Here is a 16773-nt window from a genome sequence, read left to right as displayed (position 1 = left end):
CTCTGTTTCTTGTTGATCTATGCCTGTCGCGAATGGTATTATAAATCTTGGAAGACGTACGCCAGTCGTTATTCCCGTGCAGAAGGGGTGCGCCTCTCAGGATGTTAAAAGCTGTCGTTCTGTGTCACTGATTCTATACCTTCATGAAAATACTCTAGAATGTTCTCCTAAAGCATCTTGCATTTTACCTGGAAGAAAAGATCAGCAGCGCTCAGGACGGCTTTATGAAAAGCAGTATGAGTGAATCCATCGTGTCTCACATATCCATCGTGTTTCACATAACATCAAAAAAAGTGTCCAGACGTTACGGGGTGAAGGTTGTCTTCTCGGCTCCGTGTAAGCTTAGAAGAGCGTGCGCCTTGGTGGCACGGAAAAAGCAGGGCAGGCCCCTGTGTTCCATCAAGCACGAGAACAATTCACAGAGTGTATTCATTTCTGCGGTTGTTTGTGTAATCCCCCTCGCCTGTAACAGGGCCTATATATTGGACGAACCGGTAGGTGCTTCGACGAAAGGGCACGTGAACACAGCTGGACTGTGAAAAACAATGCAGGAGGTCACTTAGCCCAACACTGTAAAAGCTGCAAGGGCAAAGGTGAGGGCAAGAAAAAGATTCGCTGCCTTTGTTTGAAAACACGACCCTTGTGTTCAGATCGAGGAATCAGACAGAAAGGGAAGTCGTGAAAGCACTGCACATAAGAAAATCCAGTAACATGTGTGTCAGTACTCCCTCTGTTTCGCTGTTACCAGAGGAAATTGCTTTTCTGGAGGGCGTCTTGTAAATTTTTGTCTTTTTTCGCACCGTTCAGTCTTCCAGGGGTGAAAATATTAACGAGTCATTAACTGAGTTTAAACATTTTTTACCACGATTTTTTGTGCCCACATTCGCACCCATTCTGCCCTTTTCATGCCAGTTTCTTCATTTAATAATAATAATAATTGGTTTTGGGGGAAAAGAAATGGCGCAGTATCTGTCTCATATATCGTTGGACACCTGAACCGCGCCGTAAGGGAAGGGATAAAGGAGGGAGTGAAAGAAGAAAGGAAGAAGAGGTGCCGTAGTGGAGGGCTCCGGAATAATTTCGACCACCTGGGGATCTTTAACGTGCACTGACATCGCACAGCACACGGGCGGCTTAGCGTTTGTCCTCCATAAAAACGCAGATTCACGTTTTTAACTTCGCCGTTTTCACCTTTACTTTGATGCTTTGTTTTTCGCCTTCATGTTTTTGTTCCCTCTCTTTTCGCCCTTACTCCAGCTAATTGTTGAATGACATTTGCGTTCTTTTCATCTTTGTCCCGCTCACTTACTGCTGCCCTTTTTTGTTTTTGTTTTTAAATAAGCGCAGTGTGTCTTTCGCTGAAGGTTTTCTATTGTTTTATATTGTTTTCTTATATTTTTGTTTAGTATTCAGCAGTATTACACGGTTAGTCAGCTGTGCTCTCACCTCTATTTCATCTGTACATGTGCCAGTGACGAGGCGGTCACGTGCATGAGTTTTCGCTTGATATAGACTGTGTTGTATTTTTCATGAATAAACAGTTGGCAGTTTGCACTCTTGGTGTTTCGTGTGTTCCTCGTTGCCTATGTCGTCGTTTTATTGCGTAGTTTTAACATTTCTTGAGCTATGAACCAACTAGCACGCGAGAATGTCCTACTAGAGTGAATCTAACTTCGTTCCTTTTCTTAGTCGCGTTGCTCCTGCAGTTACTGAAGTATCCGCACCATACACAGCAATGGCTGGGTCAAGACAACGTTTATTGCTTTGATGTGTGTTAATATAGGTGTTGTGCGAAACGGTTAGAGAAGGAGTGTGAGGGGGGGGGGGGCAGCGGCGATAACTATGGCCGTAATCTGGCGTGACGTCATTCCGACGTAACAGTTACAAACGGCGGAAAAGTAGACTGTGAATACTTCGAGGTTTCTAAGGCTTTTGATTTAGTCATCCACTCATTACTCATTAAAAAAAGATCTAAGAGCTTATGGGGTAAGGAGCTCTCTTTGTGAATTTTATTAGAAGTTAACTCCATGAACACGGAGGTGTACGTCAGCATTTTGAGTGCACACTGTCAGCCATGCACTGTGGTGCACGGAGTCTCGCAAAGCTGTGTACTTGTTCCTCTGATGTTCAATATTTTTTCTATACGTGAAAAAGCAAGCACTCTTCAGTGTCATTAAATTAAGAACGACGAAACTAGAATGGCCAGGGAGGGAAAATAGAGTGTCTAGGGACGAAAATAGAATATCAGTTGCATGCTTATGCAGGAAAAAGATTTCGTACAGAGCGTATGTACTACGCTCAATATGAGTTGCAACGCGCCGTCATCGACCGGAGCTGGCTGCCTCGTCTGCATCCTCCAACAATCGCTCGGAATTCTGGGAAGAACTACCATTCCAGGAAACGACCACACTCCCTCTCAGGAAACAGCTTAGTATAACTGAAATACATTCAATTTGACTGCGGTATTCTACTGCATCCCAACTACCATCGATAAGTTCGTTATATATTTCCTGTTATTGGCCCAATTAACAGGAAATATATAACGAACTTATCGATGGTAGTTGGGATGCAGTAGAATACCGCAGTCAAATTGAATGCATTTCAGTTATACTAAGCTGTTTCCGGAGAGGGAGTGTGGTCGTTTCCTGGAATGACAGTTCTTCCCAGAATTCCGAGCGATTGTTGGAGGATGTAGACGAGGGAGCCAGCTCCGGTCGATGACGGTGCTTTGCAACTCATATTGAGCGCGATAGTACATGGTTCATGAATATACAGCGCAAGGCAAAGACACACATGGGCGCTGACTATCAACCGTGCGCGTCTTTTACTGTTCTTGTCCTTTGTCTTTGCCTTCCGCTGTATATTCACCATGCTGCAGACCGCTAACGCGCTATCATATGTTTATCGCTTCTGCTGTCAGTTGAATATGAAGGGTGTCCTTGAACAAGAGCGTAGATAAAAATGTCTTTTTTCAAGTATGCGCGAGAATCTAAGTCAGTCAAGTGGCCCGCTTATTGATGGCGTTGTGCTATGACGTTAGAGCCCACTTTCTCGTTCCTATAGTCAGGTAGGTGTACTTTGAACTGCCTTCTGAAATCAGCTCTCACTTATATAGACTGCGTTGCATCGTTTGCAAATAATTTTCTACACGATGTCAGGGCAGTCTGTCTTCCCTAGCCGATCCTTCACTCGCACTATGTGGTTTTTGAACAGGTGATTTTCAATCTCCACGTCTTTCCACACGCAGAACGAATCTCCACCGCCAGACGGGTTTCCGTTGAACCCTGCACTATGTTCAACATATTTGTTAACGACCTGTCCACTGCTATTATGAGGGTGCATATGTTTTGATATGCAGATGATATTAAGGTGTTAATGTTTGTCTCTAAACTACAAGAATGAGTAAGGTTATAAAATGATATTTCCTTGCAAAAACGTGATATCCCTTAATTGGCCTTACCCGCCGCGGTGGCTCAGTGGTTAGGGCGCTCGGCTAATGATCCGGAGTTCCCGGGTTAGAACCCGACCGCGGCGGCTGCGTTTGTATGCAGGAAAAACGCTGAGGCGGCCGTGTGCTGTGCGATGTCAGTGCACGTTAAAGATCCCCAGGTGTTCGAAATTATTCCGGAGCCCTCCACTACGGCATCTCTTCCTTTCTTCTTTCACTCCCTCGTTTATCCCTTCCCTTACGGCGCGGTTCAGGTGTCCAACGATATACGAGACAGATACTGCGCCATTTGCTTTCCCCAAAACGAATTATTATTATTATTATTATTGTTGTTGTTGTTATTAATTGGCCTTTGAACCCAACCATGGCGACAATTGTTCCCTGCACTAGAAGGCGTGTTGCAATTTATTTCTACTACTTCCTCGCCATCTGGAAACTATCAACTTCTGAGCAAAAAGAATGCTGAAGGTTTCCTTCTCCAACATGTTGCACACAACTGCAAACTATGTCCGGCGCCATTACGCAAGCGTCCTCCAGCAATCGAATTGCAGCAACGTCTGTATCGGCGCTGCATATCACGGTGCAAAGACATAGCGACCTCCTGTTTCCTATCAGGCGCCAACAAACTTTGTTGCTGTTGCGAACAACAGTATGCGTACCTTCGTCTCCTAGATCGTTTGTCCTCTGCACGACCTTCCTTTGACCTTGGAGTCAGGAAAATTCGGGAGGATGCGTGTACAAAACGGTTTCTTTCTGTCTCTTTTTTTCGTTTTCTTTCTCTTTTTTTGTCGCCATGATCGGGAGGGTATTTTTTTAATTGAATTAAATTGACTGTTGAGGAAAGGAAATGACGAAGGTACCTGTCTCACATATCGGCGGACACCTGAACCGCGCCGTAGGGGAAGGGATAAAAGAGAGTGTGAAAGAAGAACTGAGGAAGAAACAGGCGCCGTAGCGGAGGGCTCTGGAATAATTTCGACTACATGGGAATCTTTAACGTGCACTGACATCGCACAGCACACAAGCGCCTTTTGCGTTTCGCCTCCATCGGAACACAACCACCGCGGTCGGGTTCAAACGCGGGTACTCCGGATCAGTAGCCGAGCTCGCTAACCACTGAGCCACCGCAGTGTGTGGTATTTTTTGCAAATTGCGGCGAAACCTGCTCAGATTTTTCTGCACGCTTCCGTTCTACTTTAGCTTATCGACAGCTTCAGTTTATGCCACATGAAAATCCTCAAAATGAAAAAATGGTGGTTGTTTAGCTCTGGTTAAACCTGCAGAGACGCATTAGCTACAGCTGGCCGAGTGAAACTTGGTCACGTGATGAACCACGTGATCAGTCACGACGCCGGCAGCTGCTCTGCATCAAGTGACCAACCATGTGACAGCGTGGTGGCGCTGCCACGCTGAAGGCTCGAAATGTTACCGTAATGTAGCTATCACTACAAAAAAAACTAATACGTGCGCAGTTACTTGATAGTTCTGCTAACCACAATAGTGATCATTCTGCCGGTATTTTTTGTGATCTTCCTTGCAGCATCCGTGATCGATGTGTCTACCTTAAGGCTGTTGCTGTTCATTGGCAAATACTTCTTTTTTTCTCATGCGTCTTTTCTACTACACCCCGCCGCGGTGGCTCAGTGGTTAGGGCGCTCGACTACTGATCCGGAGTTCCTGTGTTCGAACCCGACCGCGGCGGCTGCGTTTTTATGGAGGAAAAACGCTAAGGCGCCCGTGTGCTGTGCGATGTCAGTTCACGTTAAAGATCCCCAGGTGGTCGAAATTATTCCGGAGCCCTCCACTACGGCACCTCTTCTTCCTTTCTTCTTTCACTCCCTCCTTTATCCCTTCCCTTACGGCGCGGTTCAGGTGTCCAACGATATATGAGACAGATACTGCGCCATTTCCTTCCCCCCCCCCCAAAAAAAAAAAAACCCAACCCAATTTTCTACTACACAGAGTGGTGCCACATGAACATCATCATGACGAGCAGTTTATGGCTTGATATTGCGCAATTAAGTTCGTGGTTAGGGAAGACGAAGACAAAGAAGCAGGTAGCATCCAGTCCAGGTCCTGAATTGATCTGCTCTTGCGGTTGGATTTTGCTGGGTAAGGCGAGTTGATTGCGCACAGTGGCACAGTGAGTGGAAGTGCCGGCTAAATCTAAAAACGTATCTCCGTGCCTCTTTCAGACGCTCACCAATCACCGGTCGGAAGTAGCCTAAGACCACGTCGATGGCCAGCGGTGAGTGGGCAGCCATTGATCGATGGTTGAACTGGCAGTCATTTGGCACTGCTGTGGATTAGGTATGAAGGTCTCTTCTTTATAACAAGAAAGCGCGATAACAATGGCTGCAGCACACCTACGCCCCCAACAGGCACGCCTGCACCCTTTGACCATAGATAGCAGATTCGTGCTCATAGCCACATGTTCCTCAGATTATTTAATAACTTCAGCGTTTTCGGTCAGAGGAAGAGAGTTTTCGGTCACGACATACCACGCAGATGTCGATATTATTCACTTACATGCAGCGTTCGCTACGAAACTCGGGAGTGAATAAAATGCTTTGCTCTCTGCATCGAGCAGGTGGTTACTGTTAGTAAAACAACCTGCGGACTCGGCTACCCCATTGGAATGCAAGCAAAAGGTCTCATCATAGTAGGCGTGATAAGACCTTTTGCTTGCATTTTGTTGTTTCCTTGTATGCGTGCGCATGTACAAAGGTCTTGGAAGGGTATACGGGGTGTTTCACCTAAGACTTTACACAATTTTTAAAAAATTAGTTGAGTTAGAAGAGCGCTTATTTCGACATAGCATTGTCAGCGGTGTAGTATATCAGAATACTGCTAAGACGTGCTAACTAGCAGGCTGGTTAACTAGTATTGAATAATTAACTTTTTATTTATTACCGTTAGGCTCCTTAATTATTTGCAGGCGTGTAGCACACCGTAAGTAATATCCATATCAGTTTTTAGAATTTCGAAAATGCGGTTACCCTCGGCGCTGGGGCCGAACAAATTTTGACTACATCGCGCCAAAATAGAACAATATTACTTAACCAGCCTGCTGTTTAGGACGCCTTAGCTGCGTGTTGATGTACTACACCGCTGACAATGCTGTGCCGAAAAAACTAACTGAAAAAGCCTCTTTTTAAAAATGGTGTAAAGTCTTAGACGAAACATCCTGTATATGTCGATCGCTTTCACGTCGTTAAACAGTTGAGTTAGCGCTCGTGTTGCCTTCTGTCTTGTGTGTAGCACATCTCGGCGCTAAAATAATTTTAACCAACTAGCCCAAACACTGTCGCTGGTAATACTTCGCCACGGGGGACCAGCTGATGACCAGGGAGGTAGTTCAGCCTCACGAAATACGAAAGCAGGACGATGTCTCTCAGCAAGCCGTACGTCTAATGTCTTATACGACAGGAAATATGTATATCCGGACAAGCGGGCCAAGTAACTTCGTTTCCTTTGTGATTTTAATAATAATAATAATAATAATAATAATAATAATAATAATAATAATAATAATAATAATAATAATAATAATAATATTAATTTGTTTTTGTGGAAAGGAAATGGCGCAGTATCTGTCTCATATATCGGCGGACACCTGAACCGCGCCGTAAGTGAAGGGATAAAGGAGGAAGTGAAAGAAGGAAGAAAGAGGTGCCGTAGTGGAGGGCTCCGGAATAATTTTGACCACCTGGGAATCTTTAACGTGCACTGACATCGCACAGCATACGGGCGCCTTAGCGTTTTGCCTCCATAAAAACGCAGCCGCCGCGGTCGGGTTCGAACCCGGGAACTCCGGATAAGTAGTCGAGTGCCCTACCACTGAGCCACCGCGGCGTGATTTTGTGATTTTGTCTTTCGGGATTTGTAACCAGTGCGCAGGTGCGATTTTTCACATTTAGCGTATTCGTCTCTTGGAAACAAATTTCACTGCACAGTTCAGCGCTGGTGGTATCTGGTTTCTTCGCGTACCAGCTGGTCTATCATGCTACCCCCCCCCCCCCCTTCAATTTGTACTAAAACCATCTAGACCAACTTCTCATTCACGTCAATCATTTTAAGCTTAACCTACTTATATTAAAGTTCTCTACGAGATATTTTTCTTGATGAGGCTCAACGAAATACATTCAGCCCGGCTTGCCGCTTGGGTTCTCTACCCTGAACCATCATATTGTTAGAAGACGAAGAGGGCAGTGGCGCGGGACGGAGCGCTAGGCCCTGAGCCATTAAGTCATATTTTCATCTTTCATCATGTCGTCCTGTTCCTTGGCATGCCACCTCGTATCAATATTTTTTAATATGTTACATTAAAAGCTACACCAGGAGGAAAAAATGCGTCATCTGTTATAAAATGCACCCATTGGCTGGAAGTAAGTGAAGTCAGCCAGCCGGAAAATTCCTATTAGCTAAAGGAAAATGATATCACCAGACCGAAAGTGGCGTCACTTCCACCGTTTGATTGTATCAGATTGCCAACACAAAAGGCGAGTAGGTATTCCGATAAATTTTTTGGTAAGTGTGGCCATCCCAATTGAAAACATTTTTAAGGCGAAAACCCTGTATGGCTCATCAGCAATAAAACCCGGTGCTGTCGGTGTTGACCGCAAAAGCGGTCACGAAAATTTAGTGTGGCGTCACCATTGTCCCGTAGACCAGAAGTGACACCATCAGGCCGGAAGCTAGAGCTGTATGCGACGTGGAGGCTTGGTTAAAGAGGCGCTTTATATGTACGCGTATGTCGTGTGGTCTTTCCTTAAGGCGTTTACACGACCGCCTTTGAGAAATTAGTACTAGTTAGTAACTGGTACTAACTAGAAAACAAGTGTAGTTAACTAGCTGCCCATGATGACAAACAGATTCTTTCGCATTCACAGCACTAAGTAGTCTTAAGTGAGTCGTCATGGAATCGCAGCGCTTGCAGACCAGGACACGAAGAGGACAAACACACAACTGCGCTGAACTACCAACTTTATTTTGGACGTGTTTTGATCCGGGCCTTATGTTTTACTGAATGACATTGACCTCCAAGCGCACTTACTACACATAAGAAGACGATAATCTGTAGCAGCCACTTGTGATCAAACAATCCGGGAGTGCTCATCCCCAACAAAACGAAAAACAACACGAAAAGGACAATCGCAAGAAAAAAGTAAAGGCTGAGCCAACAAATGCCAACTACTAAGAGAGCAAAAACGATAACAAGGGTAAAAACGAGGCATACAAACAGGTGAAAAGATGGCATAGATGAGGCGACAGTTAACGTGGCAAAAAATTCAAGAAACGGCAAAAAAATTAAGCGTAGTTGTGTGTGTGTCCTCTCAATGTCTTAATTCGCCTGCAAGCGCTGTGATTTCATGATGACTGACAATAAGCAACAGGTCCGGCAACGTATCCTGCTCAAGTCTGAAGTGCCCTTCGTAATTTTTAAGCTTCTCGGCTGGAACGGCACCACCGGAACCTTTAAAAAGCGTTGGTCTGCACGTACACTGACGCGGACAGATGAACGCGTAGAGCTTGAGTCCTCACGCGCTCGTTTGCAGGGGAGAGTGGACCGCCGCCAGCTGATCACCCGCCGTCGGTGTCTTCGGCGACTGAGGCCGAAGATCCGACGACGGCTGTCTCCCCATCCTCTTCATTCTCTCCCCCGCCGGTGGTGTCCCCTAGCGAGGACGGCGGAAGCTACGACCCCCAAAAAGGAGACGGTATGCATTCGCCACCGAATTTTTTTTAGACGACGCACAAATAATATGCTTGTCACCCCCAGCAATTCTACATATGGCGCCTCAGGCAAATGCGAGTGTGTGTATGTTTATTTTCTGTGAAGAGAAAACTGGGCGTGTTGATGCCCTTTTCGTGATAATACAGCGCAAAAAAAGGAAACGGAGAGCAAACAACGGGTAAAAGTTAGCGGGTATAAGTTAGCCGCGGCTGGTGCAGGCAGAGTTAATTGGCGTGGTATGGGAGAGGCCTCTGTCCTGCATTGCATATATCTTCTCAGTATTACCTGCAGGGAAACCAGATGGCGCTGCATTTCATCCACCTCGCGAAGTCGCAGGAATGCCGGGAAGGTGAGGTTTTGTATTTGGCTCAGTATTGTTCGACATGAAACGGGGATTCGGCCACAACAATACAAGTCTTCTCACGACAAACCTCGAAAATATTCTGTGAAAGTTTCTATAGCAGGCTAACGCTTAATTAAGAAATGTAAAACGTACTGTTACAATAATTTCATCAGCGAGCAAAGGAGAGCACCCTGGCGCAGCTGCCGATTGATTGGTAGAATCCACATTTTTTCCGGACACTAGCCAAGCCAAATACGAAACCTCGCTGCAGTGTATAGTGTACTAGAATACTAGTATTCTAGTTCACTATACTGCAGTGGATATAGCTGGAAGTATGCTGACTTCAGTTTGCTCTTATTGATCCCTGGTTTTCTTCCTTGCCACAATCGACAAAATGCAGTGTAAGAGCACTGAGCGCTGCAACAACGCTTGGTTTACATTACTTTTGTTTCTGACATTACTAGTTTATTCCTCATGCACGGCTTTACTATCACTACCAGCATTACTATACCACCACGTATAGCACGGCAACCTACAGGTCACGAAATTTGCTTCTTGTCAGCGAACCACATTTACTGAGACTCGTAGTGTACGTGGTGCTCCTCACTTGATTTCGTTAATGATCTGTGTACATGTCATTGCAGATGTCCTGACGCCCAACGCGAGCTTTATAACCAGCATAGCCCGTCGTACGGAAGCAGAAGTTCCATACCCCACCACCGTTGCCGAGGGCGTTGAGCAACGCCCACTCTACACCACAGGTAATGGGCTCAACTCAGTGAACGGTGGCATTTTGCTATAGAAAACTCGCTGCACCCTGACTCAATTCCTCATGCAATTTTTTGTCGTTGACTCACTGTAAGAGCTCTTTTCAGTTTTGTTCTACTCATTTTGTTCTTGCTAAGAAGTCATGAGTTGCGTACGCTTCTGCATACAACCAGAGGACAGTGAAGAGGAATTCAAGTTCGCCTTTATCGACTGATTACCGTATTCGATTGGCAGACTATACAGTTTAACCTCGTCATGACGAAGTTGAAGGGGCCCGGCGATTACTTCGTTACAGCCGTAGCTTCGCTATAGCCCGTGTTGACCGAGCTGCCGAGGGGAATCGTCATCACTTCGTTATATCCATTATTTCGTTATAAACAATTTTGTTATAACAAGTTTTGACTGTATTAAACTGAGAACGGAGCTTTTATAAGATATACGAGGCTAAAAATTTGAATGCATTTATCGCAACCATCGGCCGTTTCTGCAAACAAACTGCGATGACGTCGAAAGTTATGAATGCTGATCTCTGAGGCTACGTTCCGCCACCATTCACAACCAGTCATCACTGAGTCTAGAATTGCCTAGACGCCATCAGCAGCTGCACGAGTTCAGATCTAGCAGTGGGGAAAATACTCCAATTTTCAACTCTGCATATTTCTCAAAAATAATGTCTTTTTAACGTCCGAAAGAAGAATGTCGACAGCGCCGTAAGGAGCCAACCGATAGAATTTTGCTGAAAAGACATATTGAAATAAGTAGTTGTGTGTCCTTTTAAGCGGTATGAAGGAGTTTGTATGGCTCGTGTGAAGTGGAAGCCTACACGAAGAGAGATTCTATAAAAGTCTTCCTAGGTATGAGATTTTCTTGAATAACTTTCAGTTTTTACCGGCCAAACTGCATGCAACTGCATGCACTAATAGCGACAATTTTGGCCAGCTTGTTAAATATCGCACGTCCCGGCATAGCATAATTTCTGTCCTATAACACTTTATAAAAAATTTACTCAAGCACAGGTCAAACTCGACCATACGTCGATTTATTGGCCTCATTCACAGCTTTAATGGAAGAATAAAAGCTCTTCCACACTGTTTATATTTTAATTCAAACGACTCATAGCTCCACATTATTTTGGGAGAGAGCTGGAATATTGCCTATGCTTTATTCAAATACTCTTCTTTTCGCTATTGAAAGAGTCGTCTGGGCGCCTAAGAGAAGGTAGCCCGTGATGTGCAATTGTTTTCCCTTTTTTGATCCTCATAATACACACTATAACCATAGTATATACTTTATGGTTGTTACTGATGCTTCTTCCTTCTTTCTTGCTCTCACATTTCAGCACGCCAACCCATGTAAGCTGGATTTTGTAACATGGTCATCAGTGTAAACCGTAAGCGCTAGATTGAATGTGTAGAATATTCAACTTTGCTTCAATTCGCTAAGGCGCCTGTGTGCTGTGCAATGGCAGTGCACGTTAGAGATCCCCAGGTGGCCCAAATTATTTCGGAGCCCTCCACTAAGGCACCTCTTTCTTCCTTTCTACTTTCACTCCCTCCTTTATCCCTTCCCTTACGGTGAGGTTGGGGTGTTCGCCGATATGTGAGACAGATACTGCGCCATTTACTTTCCCCAAAAACCAATTTTCAATTTTTCAGTTGGTCCTCCACTACAAGCATCTCTTCCTTCCTTTATCATTCACTCCCTCATTTATCCCTTCCCTCACGGCGCGGTTCAGGTGTCCAACGATATATGAGACAGATACTGCGCCATTTCCTTTTCCCCAAAAAACCAATTATTATTAATATCTCAGTCGGAGATTCAATAGTTTTGATCACTGAGAAAACAAATGACTTAGGCCTATGTAACTGACTGCCAGTCAAGCGTTGAAATTGTTTTATCGCTATCCGGATGAATGATAACAAAGCAGGCGAGGGAAAAGTGTCGCACGGAGGGAGGTTTCGCAGCGCAAGAATGAAATATTTATTCATAACGACTCGTATATGATCCTGATCGAAATGAGTCCAGTTGAACCTCGTTACAACGAACTTGTAGGAGCCCGGAGATTACTTCGTTATATCCATAGCTTCGTTATAGCCCGTGTTGGCCGAGCTTCCAAGGGGAATCGTCATTCCTTCGTTATATTCATTATGTCGATAAAAACCGTATCGTTATAACGAGTTTCCACTGTACGTAAATTGGTAGGTCAGAATGGAGGGATAAGAATTTTATTTCACAAAGAGCAAGTGAAGTGCCTTCTTTGCAAAAAGTAACACGGCTTGTGTGGGCACGAAAAAAATTAATGTGGATTAGCTCAGCTAATCCAGGATATACAAAGCGAAAGCGAGATCGAGGTCTCCACTGGCGCACGGAGCCGGTTGTGCGCCTTTTCTTTTTCTTTCGTGAAAATGAACGACCTTTGCAAAATTGTCAACGCCAATGAACTCTATGAACGCTGTCGGCTCACTTGTTTTGTTTTGTTTTCTGAGGAAAGGAAATGGCACAGTAACACTATCACATATCTCGGTTGACACCCGAATTGAGCCGTAAATGAAGGGCTAAAGGAGGGAGGGAAAGAAGAAAGAGAAAACTGAAAGTTGGATTTTCGAGGAAATGTAAGGCGCTGCGCAGCGGCGGAACACCAGTGGCTCGGTGCCACTAGTGGCGCATGCGCAGTATTGACTAGGGAGGGAGAGAGGGAGAGAGAGAAACGAAAGGTCAGGCGACGGAGTCGGCGGCGGCCACCTGCGCCGTGCGTGACGTCACCCGTGCTCCGACATACGCCGGCTCACGCGAAGCGCGGTGTTGACTAGCGTAGTGAAGCTTTTCGCTTCAAAAAAGTGGGCTGACGATTCTCGTATACTGCGAGGATAACCAGCCTGACGTGAACCTGCGCCATCACTGCCCTCCTCTGCATGATAGTACGTATCCTGAGAGCGTGAGAAGCGCTAAAGAAGCCTGATTACTTTTGGAAAAGACTGTAAATACATGCGATTTTATTGCATAAAAAAGAACTCCAGCAGAAAAGAAGTGCATCTTAGCGATTAAACTGCTTACTTACTCAGCTTATTTCATACATGCGGTATAGTTTAATATTCATTGTACATGGCGCTTAGAGGAAAGACAATAATAATTGTTTTTTGGGGGAATGGAAAATGGCGCAGTATCTGTCTCGTATATCGTTAGACACCTGAACCGCGCCATAATGGAAGGAATAAAGGAGGGAGTGAAAGAGGAAAGGAAGAAATAGGTGCCGTAGTGGAGAGCTCCGGAATAACTTCGACCACCTGGGGATCTTTGACGTGCACTGACATCGCACAGCACACGGGCGCCTTAGCGTTAGAAAGACAAGTCAAAAATTACTATTCGGCGCTGCTTTCAAGTTACGTCGTTGTTATATTAATTCAACTCCGCCGTGAGTCTGCCCACCGTCCCGATCAGTTGGGTGATTTAGTTTTAGATTTTTATTCCCCCCACTGAGAATCTCTTTTGGTTCCTATATTTTTTTCAATGTTGCTGGCACCTTTGCCTTGCGATAGCCCAGTAATGCAAGTGGGCCTGTAGGCTACAGGCTTCAGACCAGCTGTTGACTGTTGAACGACTTTGGAAAAGCCGCTGAGGTGGCTTACTCTACACGCGTTTGCCACGTGATCACGCTGTTACTGAAGCTGTTGCGGAGCTCTAGAAAGACTATTGGGTTCAGTGTTCGACGGTGAACTCTTACCGGAAAGAATTCTGTGCCACAGATGGCAGCTCCTGTTGGTGCACGCTAGGCAGAGAAATGATAGATCGCATCATTCAATTCCAAGCCCTCCAACCCACAGTACGCGAGATCACTGCAGAGATACGATACGTTTTGTGATTAGAAGACAGCCATGGAGTAAGAGGAGATTAGAGAATCAATCAAGGACAGCGAGAGTTGCTTAGTTCGAGAGAAAAAAAAAGATAAAGCAATGAACTCGAAGAAGACACGCCAAATAGATGTAGGCTGCCACCGCTGTATCCAAAGGGCTTTTACTAATTATCTACCGAGGCCAAAAAGCAATCTATACTATTACCACAAAAATGAAGAAGCATATACAGGCATTTAATTAAAAATTGGAGGGGGCACTTAAGGTCCGCATTAAGGGCATGACTCGATAGCGTAGTAGGTTAGGCTTTCCATTCTGAGCAGTTTGACACCTTTGAACACATTTTTATTTTTTCATTTTTCATTTAATTAATTGATCAATTACGCACTCTAAATTTTCTTAATTAGCATAATCAAGCATTGGCTTTTCATTCTGGGCATTTTGACGCCTTTTAACGCCCCTTTTTTCATTTCTTTCATTATTTAATTAATTACGATGATTTCATTGCCTCGTCAGCACCTCTACCACACACCAATAAATCATCAATTTTCTCTTCAACCTCACGCAGCTTCATGGAGGGCTACACGGGATACCTGCTCGTCCTCTTCCTCACGATGATCATACTCAACGTGTTCACCGTGCTCTACCTGGACATGCTCGGCAGAGGTGCGCCCCCCCCCCCCCTCCTGCAGCGCGTTACAATAAGGGAAAGCGTCGTGCGTAACGTAGCGCTTACCAAAACCGGCATCAGAGCGTATAGCTGAACTGATGTTGTGTCTGACAGCTCACATGCCAATAGTATTTCAATAAAGACGATCATAAGCAATATGTGTTGACTGAACAATAGTTCCAGGCTACGAAGCTCCGAATCACAACGAACTCTTCCTTTGGCCACTTTCTGGTGTCGCCAGTGGACAAAATGACTTGTAAATTGTGAGATTTAACGTCCACAAGCCACAGATATGAGCTTTGAGGGAGGCCGCAGTGGAGAGTTACAGACAAATTTAGACCGCCTGGATTTCTTTGACGTGCACTGCATAGCACACGGGCGTTTTCGCATTTCGCCTCCATCGAAACGCGGACTCCACGGCCGTGGTCGAATTCGTGACCTTATGAGCATCGCCGAACAGATCAGGGTCGATTTTGTCGTCTGAATTAACCACCATCCACAGCCCTTGGCTCCTGTAATTTAAGGACTTGAATTCCGATAACAAAGGTCATCTTTAAGGGTGCATTAAGATGTGTGGCTTTGTAGGTATGAGCCCACCAAGATACGAGTCAGTTACTGCGTCTTTCATTAAGCATATAGACCGAGATGCCGTATAATAGATAGAGGGCTCCCGAATAGTGTCGACCACCTGATGATTCTTAAAACCAATAAAGAGAATTTCAAATTTAATTTTGATTTATCATTTCCTCTAAAAATTTTATTTGACGCTTTTCATTTCCTTTACTTATAACGAACGTCTTGGGTTTCATCATCATCATCAAAATATTAAAAACTGAGGACAGGCTCCCGTGCCCCCTCATGGCTCCACTGCACTGAGGCGTCTTCCTACAGTCCATAACGCTGGCAGCCCGGTAGTTAGCGATGGTCTACACGACCAAGTCATCGAAGCTCAGCTAAGTCTCCCAGTCCTCCCAGGTATTGAGGCGCTCTATACCCCGCGAGGGAGGATCCGCCGGGCAATGAGAGAGGAGAGGGAGAGCAGAAGCGAGAGGGTTGAGATACGGTGTACAGGGTGAAATGGGATTAAACGTTTTCAGCGCGGACGTCTCCCCTCATCTCATACTTTCCAGACGCACGCTCTTGGAAGCAGATACAGACGAACACCTTTACAAACCTCCACAGACTCCATATCATACACCTAACTTTATACGCAAACCCATGTCCCTAGTGCCAAGCCCGCCGTATACACTCTTCCACATTCCGTGGGGACTGGCCAAACCATACAATCTGCAGACAGAAAGCACGTTTTGTGAGCGGTGAGAGGCGCTGCTGACCAGCGATTAGCAGCGATAACCTGGAGGACCAACGGGCCCTCATTCACCAGGTCCGCCGGGCAGCTCTAGCCAGTGGAGCCCTTAGAAAAGCACCTCACCCATAAGCTCGAATAACTCCATTTTGTTAAATAAAGTTTTTCCTCCTCCTCTTTTCTGTTTCCTCATAGCCAGCTATTACACGCATAGCTCTCGAAATCAAAATGCATACCAACGGGTCAGGGAGCCATCTGGACGCCGTGCGGTGCGGACGTGCTCCGCATGGGCTCCCGCTCTTTGGCCAATTTCTGGCGTTCTTACGAAGCCAGTGGTCCGCGACCACGTTTCCAGAGGTCAGTGAAGGTGTCCGTCACCACCTTTCATCGGTTTTTGGAAGACTTTCGGCATTTTTCGCCCTTTTTAGGGCGTTTTCCTTCCGAGCCCGACAAGCCCGCGGTTGGGCCTAACGCCTCGCAGTGCTAGGCTTAGACCACGTGGTCGGCTCCGACTCTACCCAAGATGGAGTACGCTGTGCAAAGGGAGGAGATATCCCCGGACAAATTCAACGCCCAGCATTGGGAGACCGTTTTGCGGTTTCGCGACGGACATCGAGCCAGGAAGGAGCTCGCAAGTACGCTGAACGCTAGTA

General features: G+C 45.6%; 1 protein-coding gene across 1 annotated transcript; it reads left to right on the top strand.

Moving 5' to 3' along the window:
• Positions 1-5420: 5420 nt before the first annotated feature.
• LOC144106694 (uncharacterized) lies at positions 5421-14884 on the top strand. Its single transcript, XM_077639534.1, has 5 exons — positions 5421-5560; positions 5644-5696; positions 9007-9168; positions 10173-10289; positions 14713-14884. Exons 2-5 carry the CDS (start codon positions 5687-5689, stop codon positions 14760-14762), a joined length of 339 nt encoding a protein of 112 aa, XP_077495660.1. The 5' UTR covers positions 5421-5560; positions 5644-5686; the 3' UTR covers positions 14763-14884.
• Positions 14885-16773: the final 1889 nt, after the last annotated feature.

Source organism: Amblyomma americanum, chromosome 10 (assembly GCF_052857255.1).
Source record: "Amblyomma americanum isolate KBUSLIRL-KWMA chromosome 10, ASM5285725v1, whole genome shotgun sequence".
Lineage (NCBI taxonomy): Eukaryota > Metazoa > Arthropoda > Arachnida > Ixodida > Ixodidae > Amblyomma > Amblyomma americanum.
The sequence above is the reverse complement of the archived record's forward strand: the minus strand, read 5'-3'. Positions and strand labels throughout refer to the sequence as shown.

What these genes read in the sequence shown, in the direction of transcription:
- LOC144106694 (XM_077639534.1), top strand. An exon ending in CGACCCCCAAAAAGGAGACG is followed by an intron (nt 9,169 to 10,172) that starts GTATGCATTCGC and finishes ATGTCATTGCAG; the next exon opens with ATGTCCTGACGCCCAACGCG. An exon ending in ACGCCCACTCTACACCACAG is followed by an intron (nt 10,290 to 14,712) that starts GTAATGGGCTCA and finishes AACCTCACGCAG; the next exon opens with CTTCATGGAGGGCTACACGG.